Here is a 19,934-nt window from a genome sequence, read left to right as displayed (position 1 = left end):
TTCAGCATCACATTCATCTTTGCTCCTTGTCCTGCATCCCCACCATGGACTTCATTCCTTTCCAAGCCAGCCTTGAGTGTCCTTTATTCAGCTCATCCTCTGCTTTACTTTTACACCTGATTTTAGCTGCTTTATCTCTCTTTCAACAAGTTTCTGTGCCTCAATCTTTTTCTTCTCTCCCTCATAACAAGACAGCTTCTTCTGCCTGAGAACATGTTGGAGTGATTTACTAATCCAGGGCTGCTTATTGGGGAAAATACTTCCTGTTTCCAAAGTAATCCCCATTTTTCCCAGAAAGAAATGTAAGTAGAAATCGATGATCTAAGTGAGAACATGAGCCTTTAAAAAGTCCCAGTGGGTGCAGTCAAAGCAGTCCCTCAGTCCCAGTATATAGTCTTTGGTCCAGACTGGAACAAGTGTGTGCCCAGTTTGAGCTCTCTTCAGTGCTGTGACCTGACAGACCCAGAGGGGCCATCACATCACATTTAGAAGCTCCCCTAATGGAGCCACAACACATGTCCAACACTTAGTCTGTCTTGTTGGACCAACTGGAAGAAATGATTCAAGGACTTAGTCACAGAACAGAGTTTCAAATCTCCAAAATCCAACTGGCTGCATCAGGACATATAGTCTGAAACTCTGCACAGTTTCCTGTTTGAAGCTGCTTCCTGTTGGCTTCAGCTGTTTGGAGTTTCCATTTTCTAAACTTCTACATTCTGAACCTTCTTCAGCTCTGAACAGATGATGAAACACTGAATGATTTCAAGCTCACACTTTGTCTAATAAACTTACATCTTTCATTCTTTATACAGATTGATGGGCTGTGGTTTGTCAAAGATCAGCTGTTATTATCTGGCAGCAGCACTGAAGTCCAACCCCTCCCATCTGAGAGAGCTGAACCTGTGGGAAAACAACCTGAAGGATCCAGATGTGAAGCAGCTGTCTGATCTTCAGCAGAGTCCAGACTACAGACTGGAGACTCTGAGGTCAGTAGAGTGATGGAGTGAGTGGGTGGTGCTGTCAGCAGTATTGTACTAAACACAGTCAGTATGAAGCAAAGATCCAGTGTTTCCTGTAAAGCTGCAGCTTCTCAGTGAAGCTGTGAGAGGAGAATGGTGACAGGCTTCAGGATTGGACACAAACACTTCCTGTTTCTGACCTTTATGGTCACCATAGTAACGACTGACACGCTCTGATCAAACACTGTCAACAGCCAATCAGCTCTCTGAACAAAGCAGCACGCAGACCAATGACTGCATTCATTTCCAAGTTTAAAGCAGTGAAGAACACAGTCTGTAGGTGAGGAAGAATCTAGTGAGAGCAGATGTTTGGATGGAATTCCTCCAGTTAACAGCTGGAACCGTCCATCTGGATTGTTGGGCTTGTTGTTGGGGTTCCTACAGAGCTCAGAGTGGACACACCAAGGTTCTTCTAATGAATGAAAGTCCAAACTCAAACTAGGAGGGAAAAACATTTTCATCAACTTCAATAAAAATCCAAAGATTAGAAAAAGTGAAGCAACAATGAGTCCTAGTACAGTCCCAGCACTGAAGTCCCTGCTGCTCTTTATACTGGATGTGCTGCATCACTGACTGACAGCTGATGAAGAGTCTCTGGAAACACGCGTTTATCTCCTCTGCTCTTCCTTCTTCTCTCTGCAGGTGGAGGCTATGATGGTAAACAGGACGGTGTGTGTGCTGAGAGAGGAGGAGCTGTGTCCTGATGATCCAGAGAGGTTGAAGCAGCAGCAGCTTGTGTGTAGAGACGCTCTGACTGGGCCATGTTACTGGGAGGTGGAGAGGAGAGCTTCATCCAGCAGTGACTGACAGAGGAATGAGAAGAAGTGCAGATGACTGTCAGTGCTGCAGAGTGAACTGCTCTGAGAACAGCTCCACTGTCAGACACAATGTAGAGTCCAGCATCATCCCTGTGTGTCCCTCTGGATCTGACAGAGGATCATCAGTGTATCTGGACTGCTCTGCTGCTGCTCTGTCCTTCTACAGTCTCTGCACAGTCTCTGTCTGACTCTGGCTACATTTTTGGCATTTATATTCTTGGTTGCTCTCTTTATATTTTTCACATGCAAAATGTGCCCATCTTTGGCAAGATTCACACTGCACCTGGAAAGGAAAAATAAATGGCTCATATTCTGTTTGGTGAATACTATTACTCAACATTTTAATTATGATTGGCAAGTAATGATACTAAGACTTATGTGTTTCTTTTGTTTTGTTTTGTTTTACCATTTCAATCATGCTGCGGTCAGCGTTAGCATCTAACATGGAGCAAACAATGCAGTAGTCCTCAGCGTTCCCTGAAACACAATCATAGTTAGGTTTTAATCAAACATTATTTATTGAATAATTAAAAAATAATAGTACATTTTTTCCAAATATACTTCCTGGAAAATTAGTCTAAATTAGACTTTGAGAAGGGTCTTATCTGAAAGTGTTTGAAGAGCACTATTTGTACTGTGCTGTTTGAAAAGCACTATTTAAATTGGAAGTACGCACTAACGTGATAAGGACTTTACTGGACTTACCTCGATTTTCAAGTAGGGTGCAAGCTATCTGCATTCGCTCCAGCACAACTGGCTCTGTAGTGGTTGACACCTCACTGACCTCTCCAAAATCAAGGTAGTGTTCTGCAAACTGTGAGATTGATCATAATTAGAATGTAAAGTCTTAATTAGGTAAAGGATAGGATAATTATAAGCCACAAGGCTTCAGCCTATTCCTTTTTCAGTTACTGTATGATTAAGTACTTCTATGTAAAATGATCATCTTTGTTGTTGTTGACCGAAATAACTTTCACTTCACTTAAATTCACTTAAAGTCTTAATTCTAGCTAACAAGAAACTGAATCATTTGAATAAGGGTTACCTTTAACAGTAAAACTCCACAACTGCTGGAATCCTGTCGCTTGTTGTGTTGCATAGTCTGTAACTGCCACTCCATGGTGTCTTCATGCCCTCTCATCCTCAGAAAATTCCTAGTTGAACAAAAGTGTTTGTAATGAAACAAGATTTTTTTTTTTAATCTAAGAATAACACCTCAGTATCATACATACCTCCAGTTGCGCAGAATTTTCCTGTCATAAACACCTTCATTCCCATGGGGTCTATGAGCAGTATTTTCTGTGCAGAAATGTTGACAATCTAAAGAAAAAGTTAAATTAAAAATTACAATTGTTTGTGCCACTGAAAACTTATTTAAAAATAACACTTTGTCAAGAAACTGCTTCACAACAAATTACGCAAATTAATAACAAAATGAACACATACCACAAGAATCCAGTGTGTACCAAAGTTCACAGGGCACAGCCACGTCTTCAACTGGGAACTTCATCTGTGGGATTGGAAGTGCAGAGTAATTTGGATTTACTTAGGTACCATGCGTCTCAGGGTGTTTTCAAATATAGTCTTCTTTAAAGGAACCGAACTCTTTCCTCAGCAACAGAAAGGAGTCAACTGTTTGGACCACTTCTGAGCTTTCAACATACCAGTTGAGGCATCTGAACTGCCCAGAAAACAACGAGCTTGCAACTACTGAACAGAGCAGGTGTGCAGCATTCTGCACAAGTATAGAAAAATGTTATAGAACAGTAAATAGGGTTTTTTTATTTTATTTCAAAATTAGTAGGTAAATGACATTTCTTACTTACCTTTCGTCTCTCAATAACACGGTGCAGATATGCATCAATGACCTGTTTTGAAAAATCTGAGTTTATACAACAACAGCAACAATTTTTGAAGTAACTGCTTGAGTGCTGTACACAAAAACATCTAAAGGAATATAATTGCTGATAAAGGTTCTTTCTGCATATACTGAAACTGGGTATTATGATGTCACAACATCTGTGTTGTGGTTGATAACATTTTTTCCTGTTGAAGTGAATGGGTGAAACCTTATCAGAGTTTTGCAATACAAACCCCCCGACCTACCCGCACATTTTAAACTATTAATGGTCTCTGCACTGCAAATGCTTCAGAAGGAGCAGAACCTCGAAATCAGAATCAATAATGATAAGTTCTCTTACCTCATCAGAAAGCCACCGTGACCCCTGCAGTGTTCGAAAAATAACTTGTATGGTCCAACAGCTGCCTCCAAGCGCCCAGTATCCTTTGCACGCCATAGCCTCTTTACTAAAAGAAAAATATGATAAGTTAGCTCAGGCATGCATGAGATTTCTAGTGGATACGCTTGGTAAAGGCCGACGGGCCACAACAGGAAAAAGTCAATACAATAGGCATGCATTTACACGCAGAGAAATAGGAAAGGTACAGCGGGTGGGCAAAAGAGAAAATTACTGACAGGCAGATCCATTTCCAGACTTCCACAAGCTCAGTGCATGTTTCTTTACATCTAATATGAGTTGAAGACTGCAAAATGCAAACAAAGTCATGCAACAGTCAATTAAGTTGCAACGCCAAACTGGCAACAAATGACCAACTGGTCAAAAAGAGTTGTTCACTATGTCACCTTCATTTTCTAAGCTTTGTTTCCGGGAGGGAAGTTCTTGTTCACGCGTTTCTGGTCCTGGAACACAATTAAACTCCTTGTGTCAGCCGTTTTGGGTGCATAATGAATCCTCTGGACTTTGCTGGCACTGAGGGTTAGCAGTAGGATGGCAGGGGGGCATCTTCAGGTCTGTGCTGCTGTTCACCGTCTGACTGCGAGTTGGGTATTTTTACTTGTCACTGATATTTACATGGTGGCTTCTTCTGTACGGCTTGATATGGTCAATGCTGTAGTGATTTCTTAAAGTTGCTCCTTCCGTGTTTTTTTAATCTCACACATTTGCCAGCGATGTCTTGAATGGTGTAGGGTCCTGAAAAATCTGGATCAAGTCTTCCTCCCTTCCTTCCACGTTTCATGTTCAAGAGAAGAACTTCATCTCCAACGCTGTACACAAGGTTTCTGTACTTCTGGACTCGTCTAGCATAAGCTTCCTTTTGTAAGTCTTGGGACTTTGCCATATTTTCCTCTACAGTTTTTTTTTAAACTTGCTCTTGTGCGTCTCTTGTAGAAGATACAAAGTCACCGTAACTCGACTCCTCAGGGAGAATGATGGAGGACAGCTAAAATGTTCACATTTTAAATTACAATTAGTCCACCACCAGCACCTTTGTTTTGGCCACATTCAGTTTCAGGTGATTCTCCTCACGAACCGACCAATCAGTCCTCTGTACTCCTCTTCCCTTCCCATTCCCTCTTTAATCCAGGATCTCAACCAGTTTGTTATGTTCTCTCTTATAACTTAACTGGTAAAGTAACAACACATTTTTGGTTGTTAGTAACTTACTTTATTAACCATATTGTGGAAAGGCACAGGCATATCAATGCGCACATGCACCATGCTTGGTGTTCTCTACTTTACCACAAAATATAGACTGATTTTACTAAATACATCACAGTTCCTCCCATCCAGCTTTGATGAACACATTAAGTATCAAACAATCGAGATATTTTCAGGTAAATGCCGTAACCCAATAATTGTACTTAAACTGAAATATGACACCTATTCAGTGATTTACAACATAGAGGTAGGTTGTTTCCTCTTAAACATTTTAACCGCTTTCCTTACAAAATGAACTGGAAACCTATAAGTTCAGTCTCTGAGGTGCTCTGCGATTTCTCTCAGGGTAACGTCTGCCTGTTTGGTCAGAGTCCATAGTGCTCTGTGTGGAAAGTTCAGGTGTTTGAACATTGGTGGTTTCACGTAAACCCTGAACCTCAGGTGGTGAAGCGAGGGCAAACTCTTCTGAATCTTGAAGTGTAGATGTGTCCTCTCAGGTTGCTCTGGAACCACGTGACATTCTGCATCTAGAATCTGATCAACATGTCTACACCAGACTAAGTTGGCTCCAACATTTATGGTGTATATCAGCGGTCCGGTCCGTGAACGAATCGTGCCAGAATGCCATTTCTGACTTGGGTCTCTGTAGTCTCTGGCGAGAACTTTTTGTCCAACATTGAAGAACCTGGTTTTGTTTCTTGTTGCTTCCACCATGGAAGACTGTTTATCTTGGACATCCTTGCGAATGTCTGGTTTCAGCAAATCTAGATGTGATCTCAGATCTCATCCCATGAAGAGCATTGCAGGTGTGTGTCCAGTTGTTGCATGAGTGGTAAGACAGTAAAAAAATTGTCAATTTTCTGTTGTAGCGGTTTCCCCTCTGTGCGACTGGCTGGTTCAGCTTTGTTGCAGGATGATGGGGAGCTGAAGTGATATGTCGTATGCCGTTACTCCTAAGGAAACACTGGAACTCCTCTCCAGTAAACTGATGACCATTGTCACTTACGAGCTGTTGTGGCGGACCTGTGCGTGCAAACGGTGACCAAAGACTATTGATCGTGCTGGCAGCTGTTGCTTGCTTTACGGGGAAGATTTCTGGCCACTTTGAGTGGGCATCAACCACAACCAGGAACATTTAGTCCATAAATGGGCCAGCATAGTCTATATGAATGCGTTGCCATGGAGCGGATGGCCACTCCCACGCGTGTACAGGTGCTGTTTGAGGCTGGCGCAGCGTCTGCTGGCAAACAATGCAGGATTTAGCCATATTCTCCATTTCACAATCAGTGCCTGGCCACCAAACATAGCTTCTAGCAAGACCTTTCATCTTAACACCCAAATGTCCATCGTGCAGTGAGTCCAGTACCTTTGTACGTAGTTTGGGTGGCAGGATGACACGAGTTCCCCACATGACACATCCTTGGCAAACGGATAGTTGGTCTTTGCGGGTGGAGTACGCAGAGAACTGAGTGTCACTACAGGACGGCCAACCATTCACAGTAAGATCGTTTGACAAGATTGTGTTTTGGCTCGTTTCTCTTTTCACCTGAGCACTTGTGACAGGTAGGGGTTCCATTTGTGTAACATGAAACACAGTAGCTGGAGCAGTCATTTCTTCGGTGGGTTGCATGTGTGGAAGACGTGAAAGTCCATCTGCATTTCCATGTAGCTTTGTCCCTTTGAACTCAATGGTGTAGGTGTGTGCACCCAGGAACAAAGCCCAAGCAAGCGTACGCAAGCCATGGTTGGAATACCTTTCTGAGGGTTAAAGATGGACACCAGCGGTCGGTGGTCTGTGATCAGGGTGAAGTGTCGTCCATATAAATACTGATTAAACTTCTTCACTCCCCACACTAGACTGAGTGTTTCTCTGTCTATCTGCGTATAGTTGCGCTCGGCTGCATTTAGGGACCTTGAGGCAAAGGCAAGTAGTCGTTCGGATCGATCAGGCATTTTGTGAGATAGCACGGCACCAATGCCATATGGTGAGGCATCACAGGCGAGGCGAAGTGGTAGATTGGGGTCAAAGTGTGTCAGAACCTCCTCTGATGTAATGAGCTGCTTAACTTAACTAAATTAAATGCCTCTTCATAGTTTTTTGTCCATTTCCATTTGACATTTTGTTGCAGCAGAGAGTTCAGCGGGTGCAGGACTGTTGAAAGGTTTGGTAGAAACTTGTGGTAATAATTAATTAAGCCCAAGAATGAACGTAGCTGACTCACATTTTTAGTGTCTGGTGCCTTCAGGACTGCTTCAACTTTGTCCTCGGTTTTGTGGAGCCCATGTCTGTCGATCTTGTGTCCACAATACTCAATGGCATCCTTGAAGAACTCACATTTGTTTTTGTTTGCTCTCAATCCATATTTTTCTAGCCTGGCCAGGACTGCTGTTAGGTTAGCCAGATGAGTTTCCTCATCAACACCAGTGACTATTATGTCATCCAGAAAACACTGTTCCTGGAATGCCTTGTAGGACCTGATCCATGGCACGTTGCCATACTGCTGGGACACTGGCGATACCAAATACCAGCCTGTTGTACTGATATGGGCCTTTGTGAGTGTTTATCACCACATATTTCCTGGATGTCTCTTCTACTTCCAACTGGAGATAAGCCTGGGCAAGGTCAGTTTTTGAAAAGTGTTTGCCACCTGCGACTGCTGTGAATATGTCTTCTATCCGCGGAAGTGGGTACTGATCTATGTGGAGAACTGGGTTCACTGAAACCTTAAAATCACCACAGATCTGCACTCTGTCACTTGCTTTCTTGCTTACTGACACTATTGGTGTAGCCCAATCTGACCATTCCACCTTGGTGAGTATTCCTTGCTCTTCCAAGCGCTGGAGCTCTGCTTCGACTTTGGGGCATAAAGCATAAGGTACAGGACGTGCCTTGTGAAATCTTGGTTTTGCATTGTCCTCCAGTATGATCTGTGCTTTAATATTTTTCAGGGTGCTGATTCCATCTTTGATCACCTGGGCACGGTTATTAAGTTTCTGTTTCAGTCTTTCATCCCCAGAATGTGCACTCGGGCCTCGTTCCAGTCTCATTGACATAAAGTTCCAGGTTGCGTTTCTTTTTCTCATATTCCACTTTCACTTTTCCCAGAGGAGTTATTCTTTCACCTGTGTATGTTTTCAGTTTCACCGAGGTGTGTTTCAGTTTCAGATTGGGGAATTTGTCTCTGTAATCTTCATATAAGATCAGTGAGAGGGCAGACCCAGTGTCCAGTTCCATCTGTAACTCAACCTCTTGTATTTTTGGTGTGAGCCATATTGCATCATTGTCTTTCTCTTGCATTGTGTACAGCTCCAGGCATGCCAAATCCTCCTGAGAATCATTTGAGTCTTTCTCAGTTACTTCATGCAGCTTTCGGTCTCTTTTGCACATTTAGTTTTTGTTTGATGCTGCGCAACAAGTTGTATGTTTTTCCTCCCATGACACTCAGGAACACAGCAACTTTCCTCTCATCCTCTATTTTGTTAACCAGACAATATTGTTCATCTCTCACCACATATGTTGTTCAATCCTCTTTGCCATTATCAAAAATGTCCATTTGTCCAACGCCTCCTGACATTTTCTCAGTATTTTCAAAAACATCCTTCACTTAAAAGAACTGATGTTACTCACGTCCTCTCTGCAGCGCACTAGCCAGGCGAGTGAGTTAGTATCCACACGGATGATTAGTTGTTTTTGCCGTAACCTTTTTCGTGTCTTTTGGCCACTTTCACAAGGATTTCCCCCTCCTGTCGTCCAGTGCACATTGGAGATCCGTTTTAATGCCATTTTTCGGCTAAATTATCCACACCCACTGCCGCGCTATGCATTCTGGGATATGTTGGGCCACGAAGTCTACACTGCCACAGCCTTAAAATTCAGGGAAATGAAGGACGCATTTCACGGCCGCATTTGGAGCAGCCTTTGAATTGGGACAGCCTTCGGCACGCCGCTGTGACGTAATCGGCCTTGAAATGCGTACTTTAAGGCTGCAGACCCTGAATTGGGATACAGCCACTGACATGAGACAACCCTTCACAATAAAACAGGAAACAAGAAACAGACGCAGACTTGACACTGAACCTATACTAAACACGAGACACAACCTAAGAACTAATCCCTCACTAAGAATAACAGAAACATGGAATACCAATAAACAAAAGCATCGGGATACAAACCATAATACAAAGTAATATAAGAACTGAAAATGCTGGGTCAAAATGACCCAGAACCGTGACAAAAGCCCAGAGTTCAGTTTGGTCTTGAATTCTTTTAGTTTCTTCTCCACGTTCAACGACCGATTTACTTTTTGGTCCTTTGTGAGATGAATTTCCAAATATCTTATTTCTGATTTAACAGGAATCTTACAGTTTATCATTTATGGCAAAGAGTTCACAGTTATTAGGATTTAACGTTAATCCAGATGTCTTGGAGAGTTTTTACATTTTTCACTAGTTATTGGAGCTTGATTTGTTTTATCTTGAAGATGGCTGTTAGAAAGAGAGTGTGTGTGTGTGTGTGTGTGTGTGTGTGTGTGTGTGTGTGTGTGTGTGAGTGAGTGAGTGAGTGAGAGAGAGAGAGAGCGCGAGAGGTTGCGTCTTGATTTAAATCGAGTAGTTAATAGTCAGTAAGTGTCCGGCTGCTCCTGTATGCGATTAGAATGATGCCACCTTATCCCATAGTCCAGCCAATGATGCGATTCACATTCGTGTATATACGCAGCTAATCAACATGGTTGACAGGCTATGACAGCGTCCTTATGTGTTTTAGCTAGCAAAGCGGCGTGGCTGATGTGGAGTGATACATCTGCTGTTGTCAGGCCTGCAGGTATCAGGCTGTTGTTCTCCTTTATCTCATAGTGGACAGAAATTATTTTTTGCAGTGGCACAAATAATTTGTGTGGCATCAGATTTGATGCCGAACAGCTGATTGTTCTGTAAATAGTTTGAAATGTTTATTTTAAAAACGTCTTGGCTGCATTTTTAGGTGAACAGCTGCAAAAAACTTTGTTGTTTGCATAACTCACATAACTCATAACTCAAACATTACAAAATCCAAACGCTGAACTGCACCTATGCCACAGAGCTTCATTCCAACACATCAAATTAATGACGTTCCTTTCAATAAACCTTGGACGCACACAATTAACAGGAGTAACATCCCCACTTATCTGCCTGTTAAACCTAGCTAACCCAGCCTAGTCTTCCGTACATACTGGCGATGGGTATTTATGTACCTCCATACCGTCAGCTGTGAGGAAGACAAACTGTCTTAAACACAAACTGCGGCGGTACTCCCAAGCCAATGGCTTCAGCCGCCTGATGCACAATAGAAAGCAAATCAGTACAACGCCTAATGCAGGTGAAACTGCTGAAACCTAACAGGGGAATAAGACTCCTGATTGAAACAGCTGTGTGAAGCCACAGGCTTACTCTAAAAGGCAACAGCGAACCTTAAACTCTCACCAATAAAACTATATATAAATAATCCAATAAAACCTACAAACTCTTCTGTTGACAAGTTGTTGTGGCTCCTCCAGCAAATGTCCGCAGCAGGCTAAACATGAGGACGCTGATGACGACAACAACAAACACATGAGATGCACTTCTGCACTATTTGCTCCTTTAATTCCACGTGTTACTGTCCACTATACAAATCAGCACATCGAACTATTAAACAAATGCACAGACTGCACAAACACAATGACTGCAACTCACAAAGAATTACACCAATTACTACACCAAACTACAACATCGGCCTATGGCATCAATTAGTGCATAAAGCATACATCAAGTTACAGCCAAAAATGCATCAAAATGACTCAAGCTGGGGTCAACAGGTTTCCCCTCATGCTCACCCGACCTTTCTGCTCATCAGGTGCGGTGAACAGATGAGTGCAACCACATTTATCACCTAACACGCCCACGAGTCACGCCTCACACCCGTGCACCAATACAAGGTGTGCATTTAAACCAACCCTCTTAATCCAAAACAAAAAGGAACAACTCATATGGCTCCTACACTTGTGCTCAAGAACTCAGTCCTATATTTTAGGTTATTCTGAATAAATCGTTCATGCCCTCTCTTGGGAAAGAAGCTGTTGTGGTTCCTGGTCCTAAATCTAGTCGTCCAAAAGTTCTAAACGACTTCAGGCCTGCTGCCCTCACCTCAGTCTTTGAACAAATCATCAGAAATGTGATTATGGAAGACACTGAACTTCAGCTTGATTCAATGCAGATTGCACATGAGCCCAACAGAGGAGTGGAGGACGCGCTTTTGATTCTACTTCACCTGATTGTCAAACATGTAGAGAGTAAAGGACTTCAGTTCATCGATTTCTCTGCTGCTTTCAATAACACAGCCCCAGATTTGAATCAAAAGACTTTTAGAACAGTTTGAAATCCGGACAAACCTGAGCAAGTGCAGTCATATAAATATCTTGGGGCCATTGAGTCTGTTTTATCATGAGAATGATGCAGGACAAAGTCTTATAAAAGCAGCTTTGTCCCTGCTGCCGTCACTAAACTTAATAACTAATAACTGTTTTTCTGATTTGATTAATCGCGTCTACTTTCCAAATATGTGTCTGTCAGGTTTAAATCGATGTGTGTGTTTGTGAAGGGATGACAAATGCTATTATTTTTCTGTAAAGCAAATTTACGTAAAAGTAAAGTAACCTTGATATGTCAGGATGTAGATGTCCCACCCAAAAACGTCATCAGCCCTGAAACATCGGTACTGTTCCAGGCAGCATTGCTGTCCACACGTCCATCAGAGTGTTAGAGGTGGCTGTCACGGATGTTGCAGTCTGCTCTCTGTTTCCATGAAACAACCACACTTGAAATGATCATTAAAGCTACCTGTACTAAAGGAAGCTGAGAACATGGCAGACGTGGGACTGACTGTGATCAGACTGTGACGATTGTTCTTGAGCAGATCTACAGGTCAGCTGTTCCACATCATGTTTCTAGGATGGAGCCGTTTGGAATAATGCCGCCCTCTGCTGGACAGATATTGTGTTGTCCCTGAGTCCTTCTGATCCTCAGCACTTTCTATCAGGAGACAACGCACTCAGGTCCCATCTGACGTTGTTCACTTGATGTTCTGAAGCCCAGTACAGACCTTAACACGGGCTCCATGTGGACATATTAGATTAACTGTTTTTAAGACCAGTTTCTTGAATTACATGACGGTGTGGTTTTTATTTTGTGCTTTTAGTGCAGAGAGAGTCTCTGTGGAGGTTGGATGTTCTCCCCGTGTTTGTGTGGGTCCTCTCAGGGGACTCTGGCTTCCTCCCACAGTTCACAGACATTCAGGTAGTGGGGTTAGGTTAACTGGTGAATAAGTGTGAGCGTGAACGGTCGTCTGTCTCCTCACCCTGTGTTAGCTGGGATCCACTCCAGCTCGTACATGCCCGTCAGGCACCGTCCTCATACCTGTTCTGGTAAATCCAGTCCTGGAAGACACAGCTCACCTGGAATCTGTGTTCATGTTATAAAATGTTACATTTCATTAGAAGTTGGTTGTATTCCAGTTTTATGTTGCAGTTTTCACTTTTGAAAGGGAAGGTTAGTCCAGCTCAGTCAGATGCTGAATGCTCTCTTTCAGTACGTTGTTGTATTAAACGATGACTCAGCAGACGACACATTGTAGCCATGTTAAAAATCATGCAACAGACCCTTGGTCACGATGTCATTGTGGGGATGTCTAAAGGCTGGGTTCCTTCTAATAACTGTAACAAGTGTTTATGGCGCTCCTTGTGATGCTGGGTCAAAGTTCAGCCTCTGAAGACCTCGACGTGTTTGAAGTTATCCACAGGCTGCGAGGTCCACTTCAAAGGTGTTCTATGTTAGATGTTGGTCAGGTTAATCAAAATGGAAACTGTTGAGTTTACACATTAACCAACATGGTCCAGCACTAAACATCGTAAAGCCTTTAGTTTTTGGAGAGAGGATGCTGCCATCAAATTCAAAATGGGCTAATATTTTTCTTTAAATGTTTCATTTTCTCACTTTGTTTAAAATACTGGTTTACAGGATTTGCAAATGATTGCATTCTGTTCTTAATCATATTTAACACAGCGGATCAAACGTGGGGAAGTGGGTGTTATATTCAGATTGTGGGATACATTTAGGAAATGTAAAACTTTTGATGTTAATGTTGTTTATTTGCAGGGTTTAAAAATAAATGTGTTTATTGTTTGAAACTCATACTTGGCCTTCTACTCTTCATGGCTGCTTAACGAAGCTAACAGGGTGGACAGTCTGAGGAGCTGGGAAAGAAAAGCGTCTGAACTGCTTTAAATTTCTTGAAGACATTTTATCCAAGAAGTTTCTTCAGTTCTGAGAGAACGGCGCGGCGGTGGGTGTGGATAATGTTGCCGAAAGAAAACGGCGGAAGAGGGGCGGCTGAAGAGTAAACTTTCAGAAGTAAGTACTGAATATTATGTCACTTATTTATGTGTAGATGTTTAATAATGAAAAACATTAAAACATTCCTGTTGGCCACATGTTGGCAAAGTTATGTGACATTAGTGATGTTTGTACTTTCAGCGTTTACTTGGTTTTAAAGCCTTTACTTTAAAATATACGCTGTTCAATAGTCGACCTTAATCCTACAGAGAATGTGATGATTTTGTGGATAATTAAAGTCAGTCATTTATCCACAAACACAACAAGCTGAAAGTCAGTGATGCTGCTCGGTTTGCAGTCCTGAATATCACGGCACAAGCAGGATTCACTGCACTGTTAATGTTAGCTATGTTATATTGCTGCCTCTGTTCGGTGGTGTCGAGCCAAACGGACTTTAACGTGTGTTTGAACGAGCTGACGGTTCACTCGTTAAGCTGAAAGAAAGATGCTTTAATCACAGCAGTCACACATGTGTCCACTGCACCATCTGGAACTCTTCTTGTTTAGCACTCGTAATAACACAAACACTAAATCCTCCTTCTCTGGTGCTGTTGTGTAGCAGTGTGTACACCTGAGACTGTCACCTGTCTGTCTGTCCTGCACAGGGCTGAACTGGGACAAAAAATCGGCCCGGGCATTTTGACTAGAGACCGGCCCACCAAAAATGTGACGTCATTCAGGGGTAAAAACCGCAAAGGATTCTGGGAACTTGTGGCAAGAGGTACTAGCGCATGCAGGCTTTCAATTGAACTCAGCTACAGAGCGATAAAAAGAAACACAAAAAATAGCCGGTGTTGTGCCAAAAAGTGATTGTCTGCCAAAAAGTGATTGCTCGTATTTAAATTGCTATAAGTAACTTGTTGGGCTATAATATGTGAAACATATGTCAAATGCATCCCTCATGGATGACATAAAGTCATCTCTCCATCTCCATCTCCTGCTCTTTTATTTCTCTCTCTTGCTCCATCTCTCTCTGCTGCTCTTCTGTCTCCTCTGTCACAGACTTCTCCACTTTTGATGATAAATCAGCCTGGTGCAACATGTAAGGATTGGCACAATTTGCTAAGATTTTGAGGAGTTTGAGAAACTAACCTTAAGCATAAAATAAAATTTACTATCAGTAACTTCATAGCACCCGCCCAGCAGTATATAAACTCCGTCATGCTAGCTAGTACCAGTTATTCTAAGCGACTGTAAAAAGTCAGCACAACGAAAACAAACTACAACTAAACTTGGTTTATATCTGACACAGATAGACAGCAGGTCATAACTTCTTACCTGAAGTTCAGTTCCTCTGCCACTATGACCGGCGGCCGCCTCGGGTCTCTCCTCCTCTTGCCTCCCCTTTCCCTTATCCACCTGCTGGCCTCCACCACTTGCTGATGTTGCTAAATCTGTGGAAGCTATGCCACAGCTACCGCCAAACAATTCAGTTATTTTTACACATTTGGCAGCGTCTGCCTGAAGGGCTTGTTTCTTTTTGGCCCTAATTTTTTCTGCACCTTCTTTCCTTTTTTTGTTCTCCATTTTCTTTAGTTCATCTATAAGATTGCTAAACAAGGGGGAGGGTGCATCCGACCTCCTCGGCTGTAATTGGTCCAGCCCAGAGTCGATCATGACCAATTGGCCAATCCAACACCTTTCATTATTTATACCCTTCCAAAAAAAAAAAAAAATCGATCGGCCCATAAAAGCAAAAAATCGCCAGCGGCCCACCGGGCAAATGCCCGGTATGCCCGATGGCAAGTCCAGCTATGGTCCTGCACTCTCTCTCTGTTTCTTTCTCTCTGATTGTGGAATAAAAGTATGAACATGTGTTTATAAGTTACACTTGTGTTTGAATCCTGCACCTTATCACACATTTGATTTCCATGTGTGACGACTGCAAGTGTCCAGAGTGAGGACAGACTGAGGGACCCACTGCTGCACATCATCTGTGAGGCTTTGCAGCCCTGATGATCCACCAGGACAAACTCAGCAGTGTGTGAGGAAGAGGAGGAGGAAGAGCCAGCAGCAGCTGACAGATGGAGAGAATAGACAGACTGTTCCCTGTTTGTGAAGGACTGCTAGGAAAGTTTAACATAACTGTCTGTCCTGAATCAGTCTTATTAGGTAATGTTCAAATAATGTTATCCTCCCAGTGTTTTCAGTGTGGGAGAAAGTACTCAGGGCCTTCAAGTTACACACTATGAAAGGCAGCAACAAGTTTAATGTTCAGAAACCTAAAGTCTGTATCAGCAGCAGAATGGAGCTAAAAATAAATGTTTGTTTCAGTTCTATGAAGCTTTGAGTATTTTGGATCAGTAGCACTGCTGTGTTTGTTGCATCATATTGCTGTAATTGTTTATTTGCTTTATATATTCTGAGCTAAGTTGATCTATAGTGTTACATCATATTCTATAAGGATGTTATGTGTTTGTAGACTTTCTGCCCAGTTTGACCCATTTAGCAGAAGTCAGCCTGTTTAAGGCTCTGATGTCTATTCTGTATGACTTAAAGCAGTTATGACATGGTCTGATTTTCTCACCCAATAAAGGAATATTTCATTTATCAGTCTACTCTTCATTCTATCAGACACAGTTATCACAGCTCGTACATTTGCTTTTTACACATATATGTAAGCACTGAGCCACATTTAGTAATGCCAACATATTAAAATAACAATATTTCTCTCTTATATATGATACATCTATATACACACTGTCACAGATACTTGAGTGTCTTTGAGTGAAGATTTAAGGTGATAGGAAATATAAATAACTGCAGCTTGAATCTTTGACACAGAGTTCATGCTTCAGAGTTCAGATGTTCAGAGTTCATGGACCGTTGAGGCTGCGAACTTTAATGCTGCAGACCCTGAATTGGGATACAGCCATCGACTGTGGAAACCTTGCAAGTGGATCGTAAAGGTTGTTACAGAGTCTTTCATGTCTAAATTTGCCGTTAATAATTATATAATTGTAGGAATCATCTAGTTTGCTTACACTGATTATGTTGGCACTTTGTTAGCGCTACAACAACGGTCAGACCCCCGAGGCATCTAAACTTTAGTAAGAATGTGCACTTTTGACACCTCTGGTTAGCATTTAGTGGTCAGTTTCAAACGTATTTGATTTTTGCTTGTTATGAACAAATTCACTTCACTACTTTTCACGATCTGTAACATCAATGCACATTGTTCCATTTACTGCATATTGCACTTTATTCATGTCTCTCATTCCACCTGCAAAAACATTGTAAAGGTCGTCACAGAGAGTTTTATATATGTATAAATACTAATATTCTCTATTTATTCTGCTTTATTGCCAAGATGTTAGTTAGCCTTTGTTCACTTGTCTTTTATATGTCAATAGATACGTATGTCACAAATAAAAGTTTCTTGTAAATTATGTTTTTGTAAAGAATTTTCTCCCAAATCTCTTACATGCTAACTGTAACGTGTTATTTCTGCTAAAACCTGAACTTAAATGTGTATATGGTGTTTATCTGTTTTTCTCTCTGTTTTAGATGCAAATATCAAATTGGAGTTCTGCCTCCAGGCCAGAATTGCAGGAATGCACCACGTGTTGGCTGTTTCACTGCCCTCTGTGCCCCACTCTCAGCCCTGCTGTCAGGGCAAAGATTGAGCAGCATATAAATGGACACATTCAAAGTGCTTTGCCTTTCAAAGGTATGTTGGTATTAAATATACCTCATAGTTAAAGTCATAAATATGCACTTCTTTTCAGCACCTCTGCAGGTCTTTGTTGACTTAAAAGTTATTTTTCACATTGTACAGTTCAGTTCATTCATCAGCGAGAGAAAAAAAGTGTTTTCATTAAATATTTTTCCTGTTCACCACATTTCCTGACAGCTCTTGTGATCCACACCATTTTGCTTTCATTATTGAGGACGGCTTGGATATTTTTGTTAATATGTACAATCTGATTGTTAGATAAACTGACTGCATTCTATACAACTACATTTAAATTACATGTTTTTTCTTTTTTTCTCTCTTACAGACAAAATGATGTGCCGGTGCACTTTCACTGCCCTTCTGTAACATGACAGTCATACAGCGTGGGGATATGGCAAGGCAATTATTGTCATGTCAGCATTCAGGACTGCTCCCCACTGAACTCTCCGTGGAGCCTCGTCTCCCTCTCCATGTCTCGTCTCCAGCATCTAAACCATTTCCTGAATCTTGGGTAGAACATTCATGTGCTCCACCCTCTGTGCTAAATGAAACTGGGGCTTGTGGAAAGTCCATGAAAATGAAACGTCCTCACTGTGGTCTTAGTCTTCTTACAAAAAAACTTCAAGGCTCACATGATGAGGAGGCATTCAAACAGGTCAATAGATGTTTGCCTGGCCTGTCATCCACAGTGTTTTTGTGTAGAGGGACTTCTTCCTCTTTGTTTTTCAGTTTGCAGAGGACATGGAGCTCTTTTTAAAAGCATGTGCTGACGAGCAGAGACTACAGGTCAAAGCGATGTTTGACATTTAATGGACAGATGAAGGCACTGGCTGTTTGTTTGTGTTTTTTATCTGTTGTTTGTTTTTCAGTGTACAGAATTCCAGTTAAACTTATTATAAAATGCTGTTCACTTGTTTCCATACTTATAGTAAAAAATGTAAGTGTAAATGTAACAGCATTGTTTATACTTGTAACTTCAGAGTAAAAAGCTTATTGTTGATATTAACATTAATGTATTATCCTGTAATCAATAATATTTTTATGCATTTTACGCATTAACCCTCTGATCTCTATCCTGGCCATTTGGGGCCACTTCACTTCTCCTTGTTTGACTGCTACACTGCAGTGGACCAAAAGAATGACGCAGGTTTGATCTTAAGGCTCTAATAGTTGTGTGTGTTGTGCATGACATTGCAACGCAAACATGTATTTGCAAGATAGACTGGAATAAATTATGATGCATCAAATATTACACAGGCTGCAGTGAATTGTTGTTGATACAGGTTATTGAGCTTTGAGTTTCCCAGTCAAACGTAGCTTTGACACACATGCTAACACTCTTACTCTTGTACATTTCATAACAAGACACCAAAGCCAAAATATTAGCTCTCAAAAAAAATTCAAAGCTGCAGCTGCAGCACACACAGCAACAAACACTGTTAGTAAATGTGTCCTGGAGTTTCTGCAGGTGCAGAAAGTGCTGCTGCTGTAAGTCAGCCTAACAGCTTCCAGATCACTGATATTTCTGGAAAGATGGCAAGAAGGGCATCACAGCTCATTTCTACAATCTCCCAGATCTTGGAATACAAGCCCCTGTCCCATGAAAACCACTTCACAGTAGTAGGAGTCCACTAAAACCTACAAATGAAGAGTGATCCTGGAAGAAATAGGGCGCACACTAGTGACCTCAACAGTTGCAAGACAGCCTTGTCCCCGATGCTTATATGAAAAAAAATATGAAGATTTATGAAACCATTAGGACTTTATTACTGTTTTATCTGAAAAGCTACTGGTAATATTTAACCTAACTGGGATTTAAAGTGTAAAAAACAGAATGTAGATAAAATTTTGGTTTTGATGAAAAGGAGTGGAGCTTGTGAGCCACAATGTAAGCAGTGTTGCTTTGCTGACATGCACTCGATGCTGGCAGTACAAGCATTGTAGTGGTTCTTATATTTTTGTAAACTAACTGTATAATATATTGAGCCATTCAACAGTACACAAATGTTTGTAGGCTCCTTTTTGTATGCAACCTGCATGTCTTTCTGAATTAATTGTTTGTTTATATCATGTTTTTCAGGAAAAAGAAGAAGTTAAAGTCAAGTGGAAGCCTTGCTCAACATGGTATGTAGTAACAACTTTGTTGGACGGGAACAGACATTCATACTGTTGATAAATAGTTATCACCTCAATTTGAATTCATGTATTTGGACTAAACTAAATTGGGAGCTGTTAGCTGTCAAGCTGCTCCTCTGTGAGGAGCTTGATAGCTGTCCACCTCCAAAGTCCATTATGAGTTTTGGAGGTGGACATGGTCAAGACTTTTAAGAGTTGGCATAAGACTTCACTTCTTTATAGAGCTTATAGTTGGGGCTGGTTCAGGTCAGCCCTTAGTTATGCTGTCATAGGACCAGACTGCTGGGGGTTAGTGTCTACTCGTGTCATTGTATATATCCAGGAATATGTGCCTGAGGATAGTTGTCATGAAATCAATATTAAATCAAAGGATTCCTTAATGACCACAGCTGGCATGAGTTCTCCAAAGCTGCCTGCT

At 41.6% G+C, this 19,934-nt stretch overlaps 3 protein-coding genes and 2 long non-coding RNA genes across 6 annotated transcripts in view; 4 read left to right on the top strand and 1 right to left on the bottom strand.

Annotated features, from left to right (window-relative positions):
- LOC309700493 (uncharacterized protein) overlaps nucleotides 1–19,934 on the top strand; it is a 2,098,293-nt gene that overhangs the window by 1,622,518 nt on the left and 455,841 nt on the right. The window lies entirely within an intron of this gene.
- LOC309700585 (protein NLRC3-like) overlaps nucleotides 1–19,934 on the top strand; it is an 85,879-nt gene that overhangs the window by 39,230 nt on the left and 26,715 nt on the right. The window lies entirely within an intron of this gene.
- LOC309701152 (uncharacterized protein) lies at nucleotides 1,673–15,427 on the bottom strand. Of its 2 annotated transcripts, XM_082525189.1 has the most exons (8): nucleotides 14,983–15,427; nucleotides 4,039–4,144; nucleotides 3,284–3,347; nucleotides 3,070–3,157; nucleotides 2,883–2,991; nucleotides 2,543–2,651; nucleotides 2,244–2,314; nucleotides 1,673–2,120 (listed from the first exon to the last, which is right to left on the bottom strand). In XM_082525189.1, exons 2-8 carry the CDS (start codon nucleotides 4,132–4,134, stop codon nucleotides 1,998–2,000), a joined length of 660 nt encoding a protein of 219 aa, XP_082381315.1. In that variant the 5' UTR covers nucleotides 4,135–4,144; nucleotides 14,983–15,427; the 3' UTR covers nucleotides 1,673–1,997. The 2 variants fall into 2 exon arrangements, 1 of the variants encoding a protein (XP_082381315.1); XR_014274888.1 differs by lacking the exons at nucleotides 2,244–2,314; nucleotides 2,543–2,651; nucleotides 14,983–15,427 and having other exon boundaries at nucleotides 2,049–2,120; nucleotides 2,883–3,157; nucleotides 3,284–3,705; nucleotides 4,039–4,330.
- Nucleotides 12,504–16,254, top strand: LOC309701547. The gene is made up of 2 exons (XR_014275068.1): nucleotides 12,504–13,722; nucleotides 14,310–16,254. It is a non-coding gene; the product is annotated as an uncharacterized lncRNA (long non-coding RNA).
- Nucleotides 17,122–18,627, top strand: LOC309701606. Its single transcript, XR_014275165.1, has 2 exons — nucleotides 17,122–17,374; nucleotides 17,706–18,627. It is a non-coding gene; the product is annotated as an uncharacterized lncRNA (long non-coding RNA).

Source organism: Aulonocara stuartgranti (genome assembly GCF_965226115.1).
Source record: "Aulonocara stuartgranti genome assembly, chromosome: 3".
In the NCBI taxonomy this organism is placed as follows: Eukaryota; Metazoa; Chordata; class Actinopteri; order Cichliformes; family Cichlidae; genus Aulonocara; species Aulonocara stuartgranti.
Note: the sequence above shows the minus strand (reverse complement) of the source record. Positions and strands in the feature narration are given on the sequence as shown.

Coding starts and splice junctions, on each gene's coding strand:
- LOC309701152 (XM_082525189.1), bottom strand. CDS start 4,134: ATGGCGTGCAAAGGATACTGGGCGCTTGGAGGCAGCTGTTGGACCATA. Junction 2,992..3,069: donor AAAATTCTGCGCAACTGGAG/GTATGTATGATA, acceptor TTGTTCAACTAG/GAATTTTCTGAGGATGAGAG. Junction 2,121..2,243: donor ACCGCAGCATGATTGAAATG/GTAAAACAAAAC, acceptor TTTCCTTTCCAG/GTGCAGTGTGAATCTTGCCA.